Source organism: Triturus cristatus, chromosome 5_1 (assembly GCF_964204655.1).
Source record: "Triturus cristatus chromosome 5_1, aTriCri1.1, whole genome shotgun sequence".
NCBI classification, from domain to species: Eukaryota; Metazoa; Chordata; class Amphibia; order Caudata; family Salamandridae; genus Triturus; species Triturus cristatus.
The window spans coordinates 379,065,863-379,085,115 of record NC_140587.1 but is presented as its reverse complement, the minus strand read 5'-3'; the positions used below and the strand labels follow the sequence as shown (position 1 = coordinate 379,085,115).

At 47.5% G+C, this 19,253-nt stretch overlaps 1 protein-coding gene across 1 annotated transcript in view; it reads right to left on the bottom strand.

Annotated features, from left to right (window-relative positions):
* RSPO2 (R-spondin 2) overlaps positions 1–14,192 on the bottom strand; it is a 375,735-nt gene extending 361,543 nt beyond the window's left edge. The window contains exons 1-2 of the mRNA XM_085605093.1: positions 14,058–14,192; positions 13,434–13,764 (exon numbers count right to left, since the gene is read on the bottom strand). Of these exons, the coding sequence (XP_085461219.1) occupies positions 13,434–13,527 (94 nt within the window). The 5' untranslated portion in view covers positions 13,528–13,764; positions 14,058–14,192. The remainder of the gene's footprint in view (positions 1–13,433; positions 13,765–14,057) is intronic.
* Between the last annotated feature and the right edge of the window lie 5,061 nt (positions 14,193–19,253).

Below are 19,253 nucleotides of genomic sequence, written 5' to 3'. Positions count from 1 at the left end.
TGTTATGCGGACCCCTCCCACCCACCTGTTAACAGTGATGGGAAGCGGCTTCCGCTCATTGGAATTTCTCTCCAGAAGATCTGAGACTCAGCACTACTTTGACAACCTTCAGACAAAAATGTAAAACCCAGTTGTTCAGAACGCACAGTCATTTCTGTTATGTCATGGTATGACGACTTGTATGGCACGCTAATCACCCATGAGGGTATCCAGGTGATATGCAGTTGTGCAGGCATGTAGTTCTCACAGACCTATTTGAAGAACCATGTCTTTTTGCCTCTTATGGAACTCAAGAAGTGAGGAGAAGGCTCTGTGGGAGGTTGTTCCATGTGTTGGGTGCGATTGTAGGAGAATGAACGGCCTCCTGCTCTGCTTTTGTGGATGCCGGAGGGGTGTGTGAGTAAGTGTGAGGCAGAGTGTGGGTGTCTGGTGGGCTGGTGAGAGTGTCATGTAAGGCTTTGTATGTTCTTTGTGAGAAGTTTGAATTGGCTGCGTTTGTGATCCGTTGTGTTATAATCCATTCTTTTTAACCTTGTCCCCATCTAGATTACTGTCTTGTATGTATTTATCCAGTTTTATGAGAAGTGCTCGATTGCCCACGTTGCTGGTTCCGCACTATACAAATATATCAAATAAAAAACAAAGACATAATATACGTTGCGGGTGTCTCATTAGATCCTGTATCACTCACTAGCTACATTTCCTATCAACGCTGTAGTCAACACTCTGGATACGTTTGCCCTCACTCATTTAGTGAGGGGCATTGTGCTCTCAGATAATATGGCCAACATGTTTATGGCATTCTTTTCTAGTCCCTACCTAAATCAATCCAGCCCGTCTTCGGGTTACGCAGATTGTTCAAGCACGTTTTATGCAACGTGTGATATGTTAATAGCATTTAAATCCTGCTGACACGCTCTACACTGACTATCTGCAGTTCTAGATCAGTAAACCAGGGCCCTGGCACATCCCAGAGCACCATTTTGAGGTCAGGATAACTAAATATCATGTTGAATAATGCCTAGATACCTTCTCAGGGCTAGGAAACAGGCGCTATGTATTGATATTTTTCCTGCGCTGTAGGGTAGGCCTAGGGTGAGACAGTACTTTTAATATCCAAGTTCAAGCAGAAACTTGCTTTTGTTTCACTTTAAGATCCTTGCACCTCTAAGCAGGAGTGCAGTGCCTTGAAAGAGCAGTGCCAGGACGTGCCATGGACGCAGGCAGCAGTGCCACAGTGTGTTGGTGTTCCCTCACTTTAGGCCCTCTGGTGAGGGCTCTGTAGTCACACATGTCATGTTCAGTGAGGTTTTTACATTCTGACATCAGACCTGCAAACATACACTGCGCCACTATGTGTCACTCGATACCAGCTCCCTTCACTCGGTGATACTCAGTTATCACACACTGACCCAAAGGGTGGCCTGGTAACCCCTGCAATGAGTGGGTTTCCAGCTCGTGCGTGGAGCCGCTGCACAGTCAATGTCCATCACAAGGTGTGAAACATCCCTGGGAGTCAGTGGCAGACTGACAAGCGTGTTTTGGCAGAGTCTGGGGAGGGTAGAAGTGCTTCCCAAGCAATCCCAGCACTAAAGCCCCCCCCCCCCTCCCTTCCAAGGATCTTCCCCCTTCTCTCACACTGCAAAGAATATTTCGAAATTGGCGGGTCTGTGACATCCATGCAAACAATGCAAATGCTGTTCGCACGCCGTCTACACGGTCCTCCTTAACCAGTTAATTTTCCAACCTCTCAACCAGGGATGCCTCCCTGTTGATTCTGGCCAATGTTTCCAACAATCAATCAATCAATCAAGCATTTGTAAGGCGCACTACATACCCGCGAGGGTCTCAACAAACCATTTGCTGTGAACCGAACCACTGTATCACAATGTGTATATGTAGAGCTTATCTCAGTGTCATTTCAAGAATTTTGGAGGCCCCACATAAGACATATTTTGGGGCCACTGTGTGGAACAAATTTGAATTTGATTACCCTGTTACTACTAATTCAAGCCTGCATGATGCCAAACAATGCTACGTTCAACTTTAACAGGGCGACAAACAACAGTTGTAATGTATATTGACGGGACCCCAAAAATCCTTAAGATGATCCTGGGTGGAGAGAGGGAGATACAGGGTGTAGACAGAGAGGGAGGGAGGAAGGTTTAGATAAGTAGACTAGACAGAGCTCTAATAGGGGGAGGTTCACTTTCCGGGGGGGGGGGGGGGGTTAAAATGTGGGGGCTTTGGGCAATTGCCCATGTTGACCTGGCCATAAAACGTCTCTGGCTTACCTTCACTTCGGGGAACTTCTTGGCTCTATCGATAGATATAAGACGTTTATTGTTACAGAACTCAATTGTGCGCATGTTATCAACCTTAGAAGGATGAATGGCTGACTAACCCCCTGGAACTTGAATCTGTGACTCCGTGCTCAAACACAGATCCCTGCACTAGGTAAGTTAGTCCACTGAGCCATCAGACTAAAACTGCTTTGGGTGCTATATGTTACACAAGTTCCAAGACAAAATCTGCATTTAAAAAAAAAAAAATGTATTACTTTTTGATTCAAACTTCTCAGTGCCATAATATGCTGTCCCGGAGCGTGAGGAGTTCCTTAAGCAAATCTACAACTCTCTCCCACAGCTCATGCCACTCATGGCTCGCGCCATGCAGTGCAGAGAGCCCGCTGCAACTCCCTCGCCCCGCCCGCCGCTTTCAAAGTGAAATATTAGTTAAAGTTAAGTGATAGATGTGTTTTCCATTCTGAGTGGATGCAATTGATTTCCACTGACTGCAGAGGCCCAGCTCTGCCAGAATGTTATTTCATTACGCAAATGATATTACACTGCATCTGAGATCATGCAATAAAGCGAGGAAAAGGCCAGGCGCGCGCTCGCCGCCAGTGCCCCACAGTGATTGCTTAATGGCTTGCAGGTGAGCCTCGGAGAACTTCTGCGTAACTGGGGAATTTGATCCCGAAATGGGTAAGGCTGTGTCTTGGAATCGTGTGCGCAATGTCCTAAGATGGTATCAATGTCGCAGACATGGCACTTCAGACAGGTCTACTGCGCGCGGAATCAGATCCTACGAGGGAAAAGTCCGCCACAGGCGCGTGAACCCCTCCCCGCCCCCACCCCTCAGAAAGTGAGAGGGGAGTTAAGAGCATTACAGGGAGCTCTCCACTGTGTCCAGTGTCAATAATGGGTTGGCGTAGCTGCTAGCCAAACGTCCACCCAAGAACCAATTTCATTTGCTCCCCTTTGGTCCAAGTCAATTGTTCAGTGTGCGCCACCCGCGCCCGCAGGATCCTTCAGTGGACATGAGAGCAATTAAAAGCAGCTTACGCTCTTGTAGTGGGGCTCATTCAAAGCCCTTGAGTTAGATCTCTATTCATGTCAGTCCTCCCACAATGCACTACTTAAGCCGTGTTGTAAAAACACCAGCATTGCCCTCCACTGTCTGGCCAGCACGATAAGTAGTTCCACATTTAATTAAAGACACAGTACACCCTTTGTTGGCAGAGATTGTCGGGTCATTTGGAAGCACTGCTTTCATTTCCATACAGAGACGTGGACTGCACCAAAACATCTGTTGTGGGGGGGGGGGGGGGGGGGGACACGTGAACGGTCATTCTTAGTGATGTCCCAAAAGTTGCCCAGCTCTCCTGGAACTGATGGTACATGCTCTGCTCTTTGAAGCACTTCAGTTTAACGCACTGTCCGTGCCAGCTCCACAATTCCATGTCAGCTTGTTGTCAACCCAACTTGGACAACCCAATCAACTGAAGGTTGTAAAGACCCACATGCAAAATGTAGCATTTCAATAAAATACATGGAGTGGTTCGCTGAAAAGGACTCCTTGGCATAAAGGCCCAAGGGATTTAAGAAGTCCTAAAAAGCAAGGCTCCAGGAGTGCATGGCACGTTGGTGAGTCGTGTGCACACACTCAAGGTGGTAACACCTGATCTGTTTTCTTAGTAAGGGGGGAATAGAAATTAGGCTAAATTCCCATGGGCGAGAGAACACAATGATGCCGCACCATGATGACCCAATGATTTTGCTTGAGAAACGGAGGCAGAAGTACAAAGACAACATTCATGGAAGCCCACGTGGGAAACCCAGAGTGAGCTGCAGCCTTCGAAGAGATGAAGGGAGGTCGTGAATCCACAATACCTGCTATTGGCCAGGGATGGTCCTCGAACTGCTGACATCTGCTCTGAATATTCTGCTGTGCATCGTGGGAGGATGAGGGCAAAACAGGCATGGTCCATCAAATGCTTACATCTGCTCCGAGCACTCTGCTATGCATCCTGGGAGGCAGAGGATGTTGGCGTAATAGGCATGGTCCATGAACTGCTGACACTGGCTTCAAGCACTCAGCTGTGCACCATGGAAGGCTGTGGATGCTGGCATAAGAGGCATGGTCTGTCAACTGCTGACATTTGCTCCAAGCACTCTGGGAATCATCGCGGGAGGATGAGGATGCTGGTATAAAAGGGGTGGTCTACGAACTGCTGGCATCCGTTCTGAGCACTGGTGTGCATCGTGGGAGGCTGAGGGCGCTGGCATAACAGTCATGGTCCATGAACTGCTGACATCTGCTACTAACACTCTGGTGTGCATCAAGGGAGGTTGAGTCTCTATGACAGTTCAAAAGAAGGACTCATGGGCCAGACACCGTACACTGCATTTCGGCATATTGAGAACATCTTTTTGTGAGAATGTGCCCAATCACCCATTTCAGAGTCAGATGTATAGATGACTGCAGAGTTGTGATCATATAAGATGCGCAAATTATAAGCCCCGGTGAAGCTCTTGTATGAGCGATACACATTGATTGTCTTGGCTGCTTCATCATGAAGAGACAGCTAATAAAGGACTGCTTTTACAGCACCAGCTGGAAATTTCTGGAACTTTATTACTTGCATTGTAAAAAAAATTCTTTGCATTTGGTTGCAAAACCTCACCTCTTTCTTTTTTGTTGTATAATTCTAAATACTGGGATGTTGGACAGCTAGCCCAGAGAGGTGGGCAATGATTTGACATAAATAGTAGGGAGCATTCTGGTGGTGCGGTGTATTGGTCCTTAGCTGTCCCAGATGGTCCATGAACTGCTGACATCTTATTTATTTATTTACTGACTTTTATATAGCTCTGGCCAGACCCAAGGGTATCGGAGCGCTTTACAACCTTTTGTCACGTAGCAATCATTAATAAAGTGAGACAATATAAACACAGTAGTAACTACAGTGATTCGTGACAAGTACTTAACAGGGAGGGAGGACAAAGGTATCAATCTCATAACAGTGTAAAACAATAGTAAACAGATTAATTCTTGACGCGAGTCAAGAGGTAGGTGATGTAAAAGTCTTCTTGTCAGCATGACTGTATACTCTACTGGGCAAGATTGAGTGCCAGCTATCCCTTCAGAAGAGATCGGCTGAGGTAGAGGTCTTTGAGATGGCTTTTGACTTTTATGAATCAGGGGTTTGTCCTGATATGGACTGGGACAAACCCCTCCTTCATAAAATTCAAAAGCCAGCTCAAAGACCTGTACCTCAGCCGATCTCTTCTGAAGGGATAGCTCGTCTATTCTGACTACTCTGTTCTGTATCGTGGGATACCAAGGATGCTAAAATAGCAGGGGTGGCCCATGAACCGCTAGCATCTGCTCCAAGCACTATGGGATACATTTTGTGAGGGTGAAAATGCTGACATAACTGGGGGGTGGCCCATGAACTGCATCTGCTCTAAGTACTCTAGAATTCAACAAGAAGCAGGGGGTGCTGACAACTTATCAGTGATGGTGCAGGAAATGTTGACACCTTCTCTAAACACTTCTATATACATGGTCAGAGGCACATAATGCTAACAACGTGTTCGCAGTTTCACGCTTTCTTAATGCTGTATGGTTTCAGCGTAGGAAACTTTCCACCAATTTTTAATAATGTGAAAATTTTAATTTGATTATTTTATTCTGTTTTGGTGGTTAAAATGTGATCTGCTCTTGCTTTCGACATATAAATTGTTGTATTGTATTCTGCTTTTATGGCCCTTGTGGCCGAAATAAAGTTTTTTGACTGACTGGCTAACAACATGTCCATTGCATCCCTCTATTTCTGATGTCTGCTCTGTGCCCTAGCATTACTGATTACATTGCAGAAGGCAGAATAAACTGATACCATGTCAGCAATGGCCCATGCATCGCTGATGTGCATCATAGAAGAAACTGATATCATGTCAGTGATGGGGCAATGAATCCCTGGTGGTGGCCTTAAACACTAGGGCATGCATCGCAAGAGGTATCCTGCAGCTGGCATTCTGCCAATGAGAGTCCATGAAGTGCTGATGCTGCCTCCAATCACTATAGAATGCATGATACTCAGCAGAAGATTCTGACACCATGCCAGGGGATGGCCACTGAATCTTTGGTGGCTGCATTAAACACTATGGTATGCATCCTAGGCAGCTGAAGATTCTGATACCATGCCAGCGATGGCCGATGAATCTTTGGTGACTGCATTAAACACTATGGTATGCATCCTAGGCAGCTGAAGATTCTGTTACCATGCCAGTGATGGATGATGAATCCTTGGTGGCTGCAGTAAACACTACGGGATGCATCCTAGGCAGCTGTAGACTCTGATACCATGCCAGCGATGGCCGATGAATCTTTGGTGGCTGCATTAAACACTATGGTATGCATCCTAGGCAACTGTAGACTCTGATACCATGCCAGCGATGGCCGATGAATCTTTGGTGGCTGCATTAAACACTATGGTATGCATCCTAGGCAACTGTAGACTCTGATACCATGCCAGCGATGGCCGATGAATCTTTGGTGACTGCATTAAACACTATGGTATGCATCCTAGGCAGCTGAAGATTCTGATACCATGCCAGTGATGGATGATGAATCCCTGGTGGCTGCAGTAAACACTACGGGATGCATCCTAGGCAGCAGAAGATTCTGACACCATGCCAGGGGATGGCCACTGAATCTTTGGTGACTGCATTAAACACTATGGTATGCATCCTAGGCAACTGTAGACTCTGATACCATGCCAGCGATGGCCGATGAATCTTTGGTGGCTGCATTAAACACTACGGGATGCATCCTAGGCAGCTGAAGATTCTGATACCATGCCAGCGATGGCCGATGAATCCCTGGTGGCTGCAGTAAACACTACGGGATGCATCCTAGGCAGCAGAAGATTCTGACACCATGCCAGGGGATGGCCACTGAATCTTTGGTGACTGCATTAAACACTATGGTATGCATCCTAGGCAACTGTAGACTCTGATACCATGCCAGCGATGGCCGATGAATCTTTGGTGGCTGCATTAAACACTACGGGATGCATCCTAGGCAGCTGAAGATTCTGATACCATGCCAGCGATGGCCGATGAATCCCTGGTGGCTGCAGTAAACACTACGGGATGCATCCTAGGCAGCAGAAGATTCTGACACCATGCCAGGGGATGGCCACTGAATCTTTGGTGACTGCATTAAACACTATGGTATGCATCCTAGGCAACTGTAGACTCTGATACCATGCCAGCGATGGCCGATGAATCTTTGGTGGCTGCATTAAACACTATGGTATGCATCCTAGGCAGCTGTAGACTCTGATACGATGCCAGCGATGGCCGATGAATCTTTGGTGGCTGCATTAAACACTATGGTATGCATCCTAGGCAGCTGAAGATTCTGATACCATGCCGGTGATGGACGACGAATCCCTAGTGGCTGCATTAAACACTACAGACAGACAATGTCTAGGTAAACCTTTGCCCCAACATCTTAAACTAGTGTGTCTTTTTGGGCGAATCACATTTTTGCTTTGTTAGAAAAGGAATCACTGCACCTGTGTGTTTTGCCTTGTTTGTCTGAGGCAGGCCATGTCACGGTGAGCCTCGCTATTGCTTTGTTAGTCTGAGGTAGGCCATGTCTGGGTGCCCGCACTGTTGTCTTGTTTGTCTGATGCAGATCTTGTCTTGGTGACCCTTGTTATTGCATTGTTTGTCTGAGGCAGGATATGTCTTGGCAGCCCTTGCTGTTGCCCCTTTTGTTCGAGGCATGCCATGTCTTGGTGACCCTTGCTGTTGCCTAGTTTGTCTGAAGCAGGCCATGTCTTTGTGGCCCTTGCTGTTGCCTTGTTTGTGTAAGGAAGGCCATATCTTTGTGGCCGTTGCCTTCTTTGTCTGAAGCAGTCCATGTCTTGGTGGCCCAGGATCCAGTCAACGTAAGCCGGCGGATAAGCCTGCCTTACGTGAAGACCTTGGGCCGTGGTTCAGGATGAGCAAGCACTGGATCCATCTCGCTTTCCGGATGCGAGACGGATCCAGTGCTTGCTTACGTTGACTGGATCCTGGACTCCCGGGGTAGTGACATATCCAGTCCACCCCTCGCGTTACCCACTTCTATCAGTATACCGATATCTTTGATACAATACCCAATTAGGCAGGGTTGGAACTATCACCGGCTCAGTGATCACGCACGTTTTTGAATGCCTTCCGAACAGCCCTGAAGAAGTCACAGGATACTTCCCATGTGACGAAACACATGTCGGCTGGTTGTTTTCCTTTTCGCTCTATGATTAAATTCAACCTAAGAAACTTACTGGTGTCGACCACAGCTTGTTTTGCCTTACAAGAATTACAACCTTTGTACTTCCACTCCTAACGTGTGCCTGGGACATTGCTTCAAGTTTCCAGTGTGGGTTTTCACCCACACACTCACAGGGGTTATTGGATTTTTCCCTCTGACCTGGTAGCACCATAGAAACTTTCGGTATCTTATACTTTGTCACAAACTAGTTTGAGCACCATTCTTCCTGTTCTACTCAAACCCCCACGCAGAATCAGTACATGTCTTGGTGGCCCTTGCTGATGCCTTGTTAGTCTGAGGCAGTCCATATCTTGGGGACCCTTGCTGGTGCCTTGTTAGTCTAAGGCAGGTCATGTCTTGGTTGCCCTTGCTGTTGCCTTGTTAGTCTTAGGCAGGCCATATCTTAGTGACTCTTGCTTTGCCTTGTCAGAATGATGCTATTTGTGTGGGTGAGAACCACTGCTGTATTCAGAGAGATAGCCCATGTGTGGGTGGGTTCTACTATTGTTGTCTTGTTAGAAAAAGGCAAGCCATGCATGGGTGACCCTTATCGTTTCCTTCTTAGAAACAGACCATGAGCTGGGTGAGTCCTACTATCACTGCTGCCCTTTTAGTATGAGGCAGATTATTGTATGGCTGTCCCTCACTGCTGCCTTGTTATTCGGAGGCACGACTGTGTAGCTGGACCCACTGCTGCCTTATTAGCCAGAGGAAGAGTATGTGGTGTTTGCCCCACTGCTGCCTTGAAACAGACCACTTGTAACGAGATACCACTGCAACCTTGTTCGTCTGAGGCAGGCCCTGTGGCTGCCTGCGATGCCTTTGTTAGTCAGATGCAGACCATGTGTGGCAGCACCCACTGCTTTATGGGGAGACTATGTGTAGGTGAGTGCCACTACTGCTTTGGTCTGAGACAGACCATGTATTGATCACCCCTCTGCTGCCTTGGAGGTTTGAAATAGACCAATCAAGGTCGGACTGGGACAAAAAAAAGGCCCGGGCACCAAACTAAAAGCGGCCCCATTAGCAAACGAGATACCTAAAAAAGTGGCCGACATTTGCAAATCAGGCCATTATTTAACCAGTTAAAGCATGCTGTATGTGTATATTGCAAGTTATGGGAGTTTGCATACACTTCTGCTTGCTGTTGACATTGTTTGTGGTAATATCAGTAAATAAAATTGCCCTTTTTGGCCGCATAACAGGCCCACAAAATACTAACACACGGCCCACACACTTGTCTGTCAGACCAGCCTATTGGGCACTGCCTGATTGCCTTATACGCCAGTCCATCCCTGGAGTCCATACATGGCTGGCTATCACTGCAGCCATATTAGTCTGAGGCTGGTCCCGTGTGGTCCCCTTACACCTTGTCAGGTTTAGGCACACCATGTGTAGGTGGACCCACTGCCTTATAGGAAGACCATGTGTGGGTGACTGCCGCTACTGCCTTGTTAGTCTGAGGGAGATATTGTATGCCTTACCCTCACTGCTGCCTTGTTAGTCTGAGGAAAGCCATATGTGGCTGGCCCTCACTGCTGTCTCGTTCGTCTGAGGCAGACTGTATGTGGCTGGCCCTCACTGCTGCCTTGTTTGTCTTAGGGATGGCCCATGGCTGGCCCTCACCGCTGCCTTGTTCGTCTTAGGGATGGTCCACGGCTGGCACCCCCTGCTGCCTTGTTCGTCTAAGGATGGCCCATGGCTTGCTCTCACTGCTGCCTTGTTTGTCTTGGGGATGGCTCATGGCTGGCCCTCACTGCTGCCTTGTTCATCTTAGGGATGGCCCATGGCTGGCCCTCACTGCTGCCTTGTTAGTCTAAGAGAAGCCATGTGTGGCTGGCCCTCACTTCTGCATTGTTCATCTGAGGGATGGCCCATGGCTGCCCCTCACTGCTGCCTTGTTCTTCTGAGGAATGCCCATGGCTGGCCCTCACTGCTGCCTTGTTCATCTGGGGGAGACTATGTGTCTGGCCCTCACTGCTACCTTGTTAGTCTGAGGGAAGCTGTGTGTGGCTGGCCCTCACTGCTGCCTTGTTCGTCTGAGGGAGACTATGTGGCTGGCCCTCACTGCTGCCTTGTTAGTCTGAGGGCTGGCCCTCACTGCTGCCTTGTTAGTCTGAGGGAGACCATGTGTGGGTGGCCCTCACTGCTGCCTTGTTAGTGTCAGGGCTGGCCCTTGGCTGGCCCTCACTGCTGCCTTGTTCATCTGAGGGAAACTATGTGGCTGGCCCTCACTGCTGCCTTGTTAGTCTGAGGGAAGCTGTGTGTGGCTGGCCCTCACTGCTGCCTTGTTCGTCTGAGGGAGACTATGTGGCTGCCCTCACTGCTGCCTTGTTAGTCTGAGGGCTGGCCCATGGCTGGCCCTCACTGCTGCCTTGTTAGTCTGAGGGCTGGCCCATGGCTGGCCCTCACTGCTGCCTTGTTAGTGTGAGGGAGACCATGTGTGGGTGGCCCTCACTGCTGCCTTGTTAGTGTCAGGGCTGGCCCATGGCTGGCCCTCACTGCTGCCTTGTTCATCTGAGGGAGACTATGTGTCTGGCCCTCACTGCTTCCTTGTTAGTCTGAGGGAAGCTGTGTGTGGCTGGCCCTCACTGCTGCCTTGTTCGTCTGAGGGAGACTATGTGGCTGGCCCTCACTGCTGCCTTGTTAGTGTGAGGGCTGGCCCATGGCTGGCCCTCACTGCTGCCTTGTTAGTCTGAGGGCTGGCCCATGGCTGGCCCTCACTGCTGCCTTGTTAGTGTGAGGGAGACCATGTGTGAGTGGCCCTCACTGCTGCCTTGTTAATGCCAGGGCTGGCCCTCACTGCTGCCTTGTTACTGTGAGGGAGGCCATGTGTGGGTGGCCCTCTCTGCTGCCTTGTTACTACGGCAGGTCATGAGTGGATAGTCCCCCTCTGGTGCTTTGCTATCCTGAGTGGCACTTGCTGTTTCATCCTCAGACAGCCCAGGTGTGGGTGACTTCTTCTACTGCGCCCTGTAAGCTTGGGGCAGACTCAGTGCGCTGTTTATCTAGGCGAGCTGCGCGAGATCGCTGTACTGATGTTCACAAGCCACCGCCGGCACGAACATGGGATCGATACGCCGGTTACATGAGCCGTCTCTCTGAGGGACACGAGCTTCATTATCCCCTGCAATTAGCTGACATGATACAGCCCGCGCTATTGATCACGCTGGCAGCAGCAGAGACGGCCGCTCATCCGGGCGATATCTCAGAAGCGCGGATGATACCTCGGGGGGAGGCGCAGCACAGCTGGACGCCCGGAGAGGCCCCTCTCGCCGCAGCAGCGCATGAGGCGTCTTTGAAAGGGCTCCCTGAAGCAAACGTGGGGACGGTGACAGCACTACTAAAGCAACGTGATGGGCCCCTTGTAGAATGCGGTGAGGGGCCTATGAGACTCCTATATCTCGGGCATATTATTAGGCATTTGCCTGGATAGGGGGGCCCTATGATGGGTTAGGTCCCTCTGGGCTGTAGGGTCGGCATTACGCCCTTGGGTAACGGAAATCACTGTGGTTTTCAGAGTGACCCCGAGGTCATAAAAGTTCTGCTGGCCCCTGAGACGGACCCGTTGCGCCTGCCCCCCTCAAGTGCCAGCAGCACTCGAAGCGTCTGCTGGAAATGCAACCCGCACACCCCGGGCACCATCAGTCTAGAGCGCAGCATTGATTTCCAAACTTCCCCTGTGTCCCCATCCACGGCGAGCGGCGCGGATGCTCATCGATAACTCCACGCGCACTGATCTATAATAAATGAGTGACCGTCACTTTGGAACCGATGTAGCAGCCGTTTCCCGACACGGCAGGGTCGTGGGGACGCAGAGCCTGCAGGGACGTGTCGCAGGTGATCCCCGAGGGATGCGGCGGGAGGGGGGGAGTGGGGTGCTCAGCTCACCTTCCAGCACCCATGATACCCGGGCCAGGCGCGCGCTGCCCCGCAAACGAGAGGCCAGAGGCAGCGCAGAGAGCAACTTTTCACTGCAAGATGCTTCAGATTGATCAACTTTGGCTAGTGTTTCGAAACTCTGGCAGAACGGTTTTGTAGCTGTATAGAAACGCATTCAAAATGTCATTCCGTTCATGGCGTGTAAAATGAATTGTGCAGCATTACCACGGGAGTGTTTTCTTGGCGTGGTCAGGTCTGGTGGCCAGACATGGCACAGCTCACCGCTTTACGTTTTCATAACATCGGGTCTATGTGGCATGGCTGGCCACCGCGCATTCCTGTACCAGAAAGGGGAGCAAACGCTGATACATGGCGTGCACTTTATGTCTTGGTTTACTCGGAAAAAGAGAAAATGCAAACATTTCGAATTCCCAAACTTTGGACACTGAAACTATCGTAGGTGTACACGCTACACGTGCCATAGGACAAGTGTGCAATTGAGTGCTTCCTTCCCCGTTCATATGAGCACGCATAATACAAGGGACGGGTTTGTAGCGCACACTTCAACCAAAGGAGTTTCCTAGCGCTAGTGCCCGCATAGTGGTCCTCTTTTAATCGGTCACACAGGAATTAAGGACTGAGGCCCCCTAGGATTCAGACCTGTGCGCATGTGGTCAGCACAGATGCCTGCAGAGAATGCATTTGCGCGCGCACATGTGCATACAAAGATGGGTTTCAACAAACACGCGAAGGTGACCGAGGCTAGATAAATATATACTTGTTAAAAGATGCTAGTTTCGTGTCTCCGGTGGCATGCAGTGGTGCTCACTCATTGGGAGCAGAGCCCCCCACCCCCCTTTGGGTGACCCTTTATTGGAACGTAGGCTCCCATGGCCCCTTCACTGTGCACCCCCTCCCCCACCACCTGCAGCACCTACCTCTCTTGTTTCGCCTCCAGCGGGTGCCCTGGCACTGGCTGTAATCCACGCAGTTCAGGATGACCAGAGCGAAGGAAAAAAGTCGGAACTGCATCGGGGCAGAGGGTGAGCTCGGCGGCCCGAGGTCTGTACTGGGCTTGGAGCGGACCCGGGGGGTCAGGGGATGGGCAGTGTCCTGGTGCGGGGGAGTCGAGGTCTTAAGGGCAGCAGCCTCCGCTGGACAGGTCGCCACATCAGGTGGACACAGACGCCGGAGAATCCAGACAGGTGATGGCGCGCGGCATGCCAGTCAGCGTGAGTCCAGGGCGCCCTCCGACTCCAAACTCCTCTCCTAGGGGAGAAACATAAGTTTGTAAAATGCACTACACGCAAACCAGTTCTTCAATCAGACGAGCGTCACGGGAAGAACATATCGGGTACATGTGGAATATGTCACGGAGTAAAAATGTCAGGTCTGCCCCCATTACAATTTAATATTCCGCAAAGCAATTAGTTGAGGTGATTATGTGTGGAAATGTAATTTGTCAAGTAAATGAGGCGCCTCCGAAGTCGTCTCTCATTCCCAGCTGATGCCCAGGGCTACCCCCTCTCCGCAGGTGGATGGATAGCCTCAATTTAACTCACCTCCTCGGACCGGAGTCCGGCTTCCTCCTCGGACTCTCTTTTTGATTCCAGAATAGACAGGTGGTGTGTGGGGCGGCGCGCCTCACACCACGTGCGCATTAATCCAGGGATGGATGCCCAGTGTCTCCAAGTACTTTGGGTGCCCAATGCCGGGACTGCAACTTTCTGCAATGTAAAAAGACGAGTCCACTGCAGAGACCTGTCTCCCAAAGTTCATTCCCAGAGCCCTGGGACCTTCACCGCACTGGGACGCCCCTATAGCCGCGCCTCACAGCTGGCACTGTCCCGTGGCCGACGACAGAAGCCCTCTTCTGGCCAGTGACACGCTCGGCACGGGGAGGATGCGGAGCTGAGGATGCTGCGATGGTACCGGCTCTAGCCACGAGATGCACAGCACGGAGAGGTGATGGCAGCACGGTCAATACACGGCGCTTTGCTCAGTGCAGGAGGAGGTGCTAGCCTAGGCGGTGGTCTGCACTCCTCCGCGGGGTCCTAGAGCCGCCCAATAGATCAGAGGTCCTCTAGCCCTGCAGTCGCCCACGTCTCCGATCCTCGCGCCGGCTGCATCAGTAGCGCTCAGTCCCTGGACCAGACGCGTCAGTAACAGAGGCAGACCACGCCGGGAACCGCTATGTGCGAGCCCTCTCAGTGGGCTTCTATCCACGTGACACAGTGAAAGGAGGTGGGGGTCCTCCTCGTACTGCACCGCAACCCTGTCTGTGCCTTATTTTGACCCTGTTCAGACTAGCCTGCGGGTGGTGGGACCGCACCACAGTACCTCTTTGGTAGCAGCGATACGAACTTATGTCAGGAGCTTCCCACCTGTAACTCTGGTGTGTCAATGGCGCAAGGGATGCTGCCTTCCTCCCGTGACGTCCCGTCCACACCCCTGTGCCGAGTCCTAGCTGAGGCTGGAGACCTTACCACCCACACTCCTTTGTACCTGCGCATGGGATGCCCAGAAGATGACGGGGCAAGCGGCCTGGTGCGCACAGTGTGCGCCGTATCCCAGACCCTGGAGCAATACACTGCTCTTGCGCTTCTCCTGTGTGTGATTGATGGAGGGGGGGGGGGGGGGGGTCGAGGTGTAGGGGGAGATGGCACAGGTTCCGCTCTCTTTTCCTGAAGGTGTCCGCTCGTCCCTCCCATCTGAGGGGGCATGGGATGGGACGGGACGAGGGCAGATGGGGCGCCTCACGCGGGAGTTATTTAATTCCCACAATTCGGCGCATGTGGCGGTGTGGCCGGGGCACTGCGTGCTGGCTGCACGGGCGGCGACAGGAGGTGGGGTGGGGGGGGCTGCTGCATGTTAAAGAGGGGCTCACGCGGAGTGCACAAGCGCGGCGTGACCAGCTTCGCCCACAGGGAGCAGTGTGCAGGACAGACAGTACCTTTGCATGTAGGATGAGAACTGAACTCTTAACATGGGAATCAGAGAACCCCTAGGGAAAGAGATGGAGCAGTCCACTCCGTTCTCACAACACCTGTTGTAAACTTTAGACAAAAACCCACTGCAACGGCATCGAGATGCGGTTGCCACAAGTGTAGGAGAAAGATGAACAGAAAACGCAACCTTCCTCGCGGACAGGGGCCGCGCGCCAGGCTTGGGAGACAGCAGTACCAACAGTATTCACTTGGGGGGGTCCACATCACTTGGAAATCACGGGATGTGTTTCTGTGACCGCCCATCGTATAAACACGGGCTTCGTTAAAGCCCAATTAGTTAAATGACTGCCTGCTCGCAGCTCCAAATTAAGTCCCCCCTCAGACGCCTCTCTCTTTGGCGAGCTCGGCGGGGACCACCGGACTGGAGCACTTACACCCAGGGTGGGAGACCTGGGCGCGGACTGGGGATGTGTTGGGGGGTCGGGTGAGGGGGGGGGGGGGGGACGAGGCGGGGACTCGCGTCGGGGCCGCCCGGGGCTCTTAGTGAAGCAACGCCGGACCCGGGCAGCAAATGAGCAGGGCCGGGGCGCCAAAGTGCTAACTAAGCTCGAGGAAAGTTATTTACATTTCGAATGTTTTTTTTGCCAGGAACATCTGGTGAAATAGGGTGTTCCCCTGATTTAAATGGCTATTGCATAAAAACTTGTATATTACAATGCGCGTATTCTCCCTGGCACAGACACATACGGCTTTAGCTGGGGTGTAGCCACTTACTTCAAATGTTTACAACTGTACCGTTTCACCCCAGCCCCAAGACATCCCATCCCTGAAGACTGACACTCCACCCGGCGCAGACGCTGCCCCGTTCCATGAAGTAATTTCCACCATTTTCAACTCTTAAACTTTCATTTTGAAGCAATGCATCTCAGTACAGAGTGGTGGCAAATACACCAGGTATGAAATCCTAACACCCCTCTTCCGAACTCTCAAGTACCCCTCATCATTTCCATCCTACTAAAACCCTAAACTACCTTTCCTTTTAGAATCACCAAAACTCCCTCTTGAAATAGTTAAGTAGAACTCCAACGGACCCTCACTTTACAAAACGCACCCAATAGTTGAACACTCGCACCTCACTAGACTGGAAAACACCAATCAAAAGTGCCCCACAGGAAGAAAGCAAAATGTCCATCCTTCGGCTTTAAAATTCTCACCTTGAGTATATTATATTATATAATATCATATTATATTATATTTAATGACACTATATTATATAGATTATATTATATCACAAAATATTATATCATAATATTTTTTATTTTATAACAATATATTATAATATATTACAGTTTATTATATTAAATCACAATATATTATATTATATTGTATTATATTATATTAACTAATGGAATACCATTTTATTTCTAGAATCAAAATAGTTTTACAAATAATTAATATAATGAATGCTTGCTTTATATTAAGACTTACATAATGTACTAAAAGAGAGCAGCCCAATTCTGAGTACTTAGTTTCACTAAATCCCATCACTGTTCTTCACATTTTTTCAACATTCTTGGTGGAAATCACGAGTGTCGTAATTGCATACTAGACACAGTTCTCATATTTCAAAGACTGACAAACCGAGGTGTTTCATTTAAATGGAAAATAAGAAATTTTACTTCATTTGAATATTGTCTCATATTGGTAAAAAAGGGAAGAAACTGCCCCAGCGGCCCCAATTTACCTTAGCCTCTCAGGTAGAGCAGAAGACAATTCATTTTTAGGAGAAGCCAAATTGATGGGGAGGTTTCTGTGGCCGGAGCCTAATAAGGCCCTGATTGTCGTTTGGCAGCTAATCATGGCTGCCTTTTGTGGACCCACTAGCTTCCTTTGCAGCTGGTTGCAGTAATTAGAGAGTGTGCTATTTGTAACTGATTTTGATTTGGACTTCCTAGGATGAGGAGTAACAGAACTTCTGCAGTTGGGGCTTATCACCAAATAAAATGGGGCAATGCCCATTGTGCTGTGCTTTTATTAGTTTTATGTTCTAATATGTAGATTTATTGTCAAAATAATGAAGGTATAGAATCATGTTACATTTTTGTTTAGTTTCGCAATATATTTCAATTGTAACCCCTATGTGTGCTTAAACTATTAGAATACAAATATTAAAATTGAATTATAAGACTTTTAAATGGAATTGAAAGACAATGAAGGTATAATGTATGAATAAAGTTTACCTAAGTATGCATTTGTTTAGTTTAATAGTAACAATCTTGTAATTGTACCATAATGTAGATTATCATTGACTGAATAACGTGATCATAAATATCGAGTGACAGAAATATGTAAAAAATATCGTTAACAAAATATTGTAGTCATATACTTATAATGTAATTGACAAAAATGCTGATTCAAAAATATCCTTTGTAAAATTAACAACCAAATTAGGCAAAAATATTGTTTTCTTAAATAAATATCAACTTTAAATTAGTGTGTTTAAAGCACTTTATTATTTTATTGTAATATGTTTCTTTAATAATTGTAAGTATATTTTTAAACATGATACATATATATATTTATTAAGTATCTTATATATATAAGGTACTATATATATATAATGTTTAAAAATATACTTGCAATTATTAAAGAAACATATTACAATAAAATAATAATAAATATATATATATATATATATATAATATTTACAAAAATGTCAACAATAAACAATGTTTAAAATATTTGAATTTTGAATATTAACAATACATTAAAATTAACAAACATAAGTACTCCCAACAAAAATATGTAACCTAGATACAAGAAAATAAAATACATTTTGTTTATTTATACTGCACACTAAATTTAGAAACACAAACAATTCATACAACGTATATTAATAATAACTTAGTCATTTAAAACTTTTTCATTAGAACACTGTATATAAAAACATTTATTACCTAAAGAAATATAGTAAAATATTTTTCTATAAACTATGTAAACATTTCTTAACCTAATATATAAAAAAAAATAACATTATAATCAATAGCAAAAATCCACGCTAAGCAGCAGTGGAAAAATGTTGGACTTCAGAGGAATTCTATTAACTATTCCCACTCCAATATAAGCAAAAGTAGGGAAAGCGTTGGACTTTGGAGTGGTTAAATTTACTAGTCCCACTCCAGTCTAAGCAAAAGTATGGAGAGCGCTAGACTTCGGAGAGGTTTGATTTACTATTCCAACTCCAGTCTCAGCACTAGTAGGGAAAGCGTTGGACTTTGAAAGAATTACATATAACAGTAAAAGTTAAAAACATTTATTAAGATTATTTAATACAAAATAAACATATTCAATTATACGGTATAGAAAAAATGAATACTATGTTCGTAAGAAAGAAAAAATAAAAACAACTTTAAAATATAAAATGAAAAAATCTAAAAAGTAAAATTACTCATAATGGCATGGGCTTACTTAAGTACAACGCTTTTACAATATTTAAAAATAATTGCAAAAGAATGTAATTAATTTAATACTGTAAAAGCAAAAATAAATATTACAGCAAAAATCATTCCACAGACAAAATAAAAAAATCACATACTAATAAAACATCAATCAAAAACTGCACAATATTTACAAAAATACCATAGTAAAATTAAACATTATCAATTAATCAATCACATATAAAAAACTTGACCCTATCATAACTTTTATATCTTCCCACCCTACACCTCTTAAAAAAGAGTAAAAAACCCAATAAATATATTGAAATTAAAATACAAACTGGCCAGGTTATACAGTCACCATGCAGCAGTC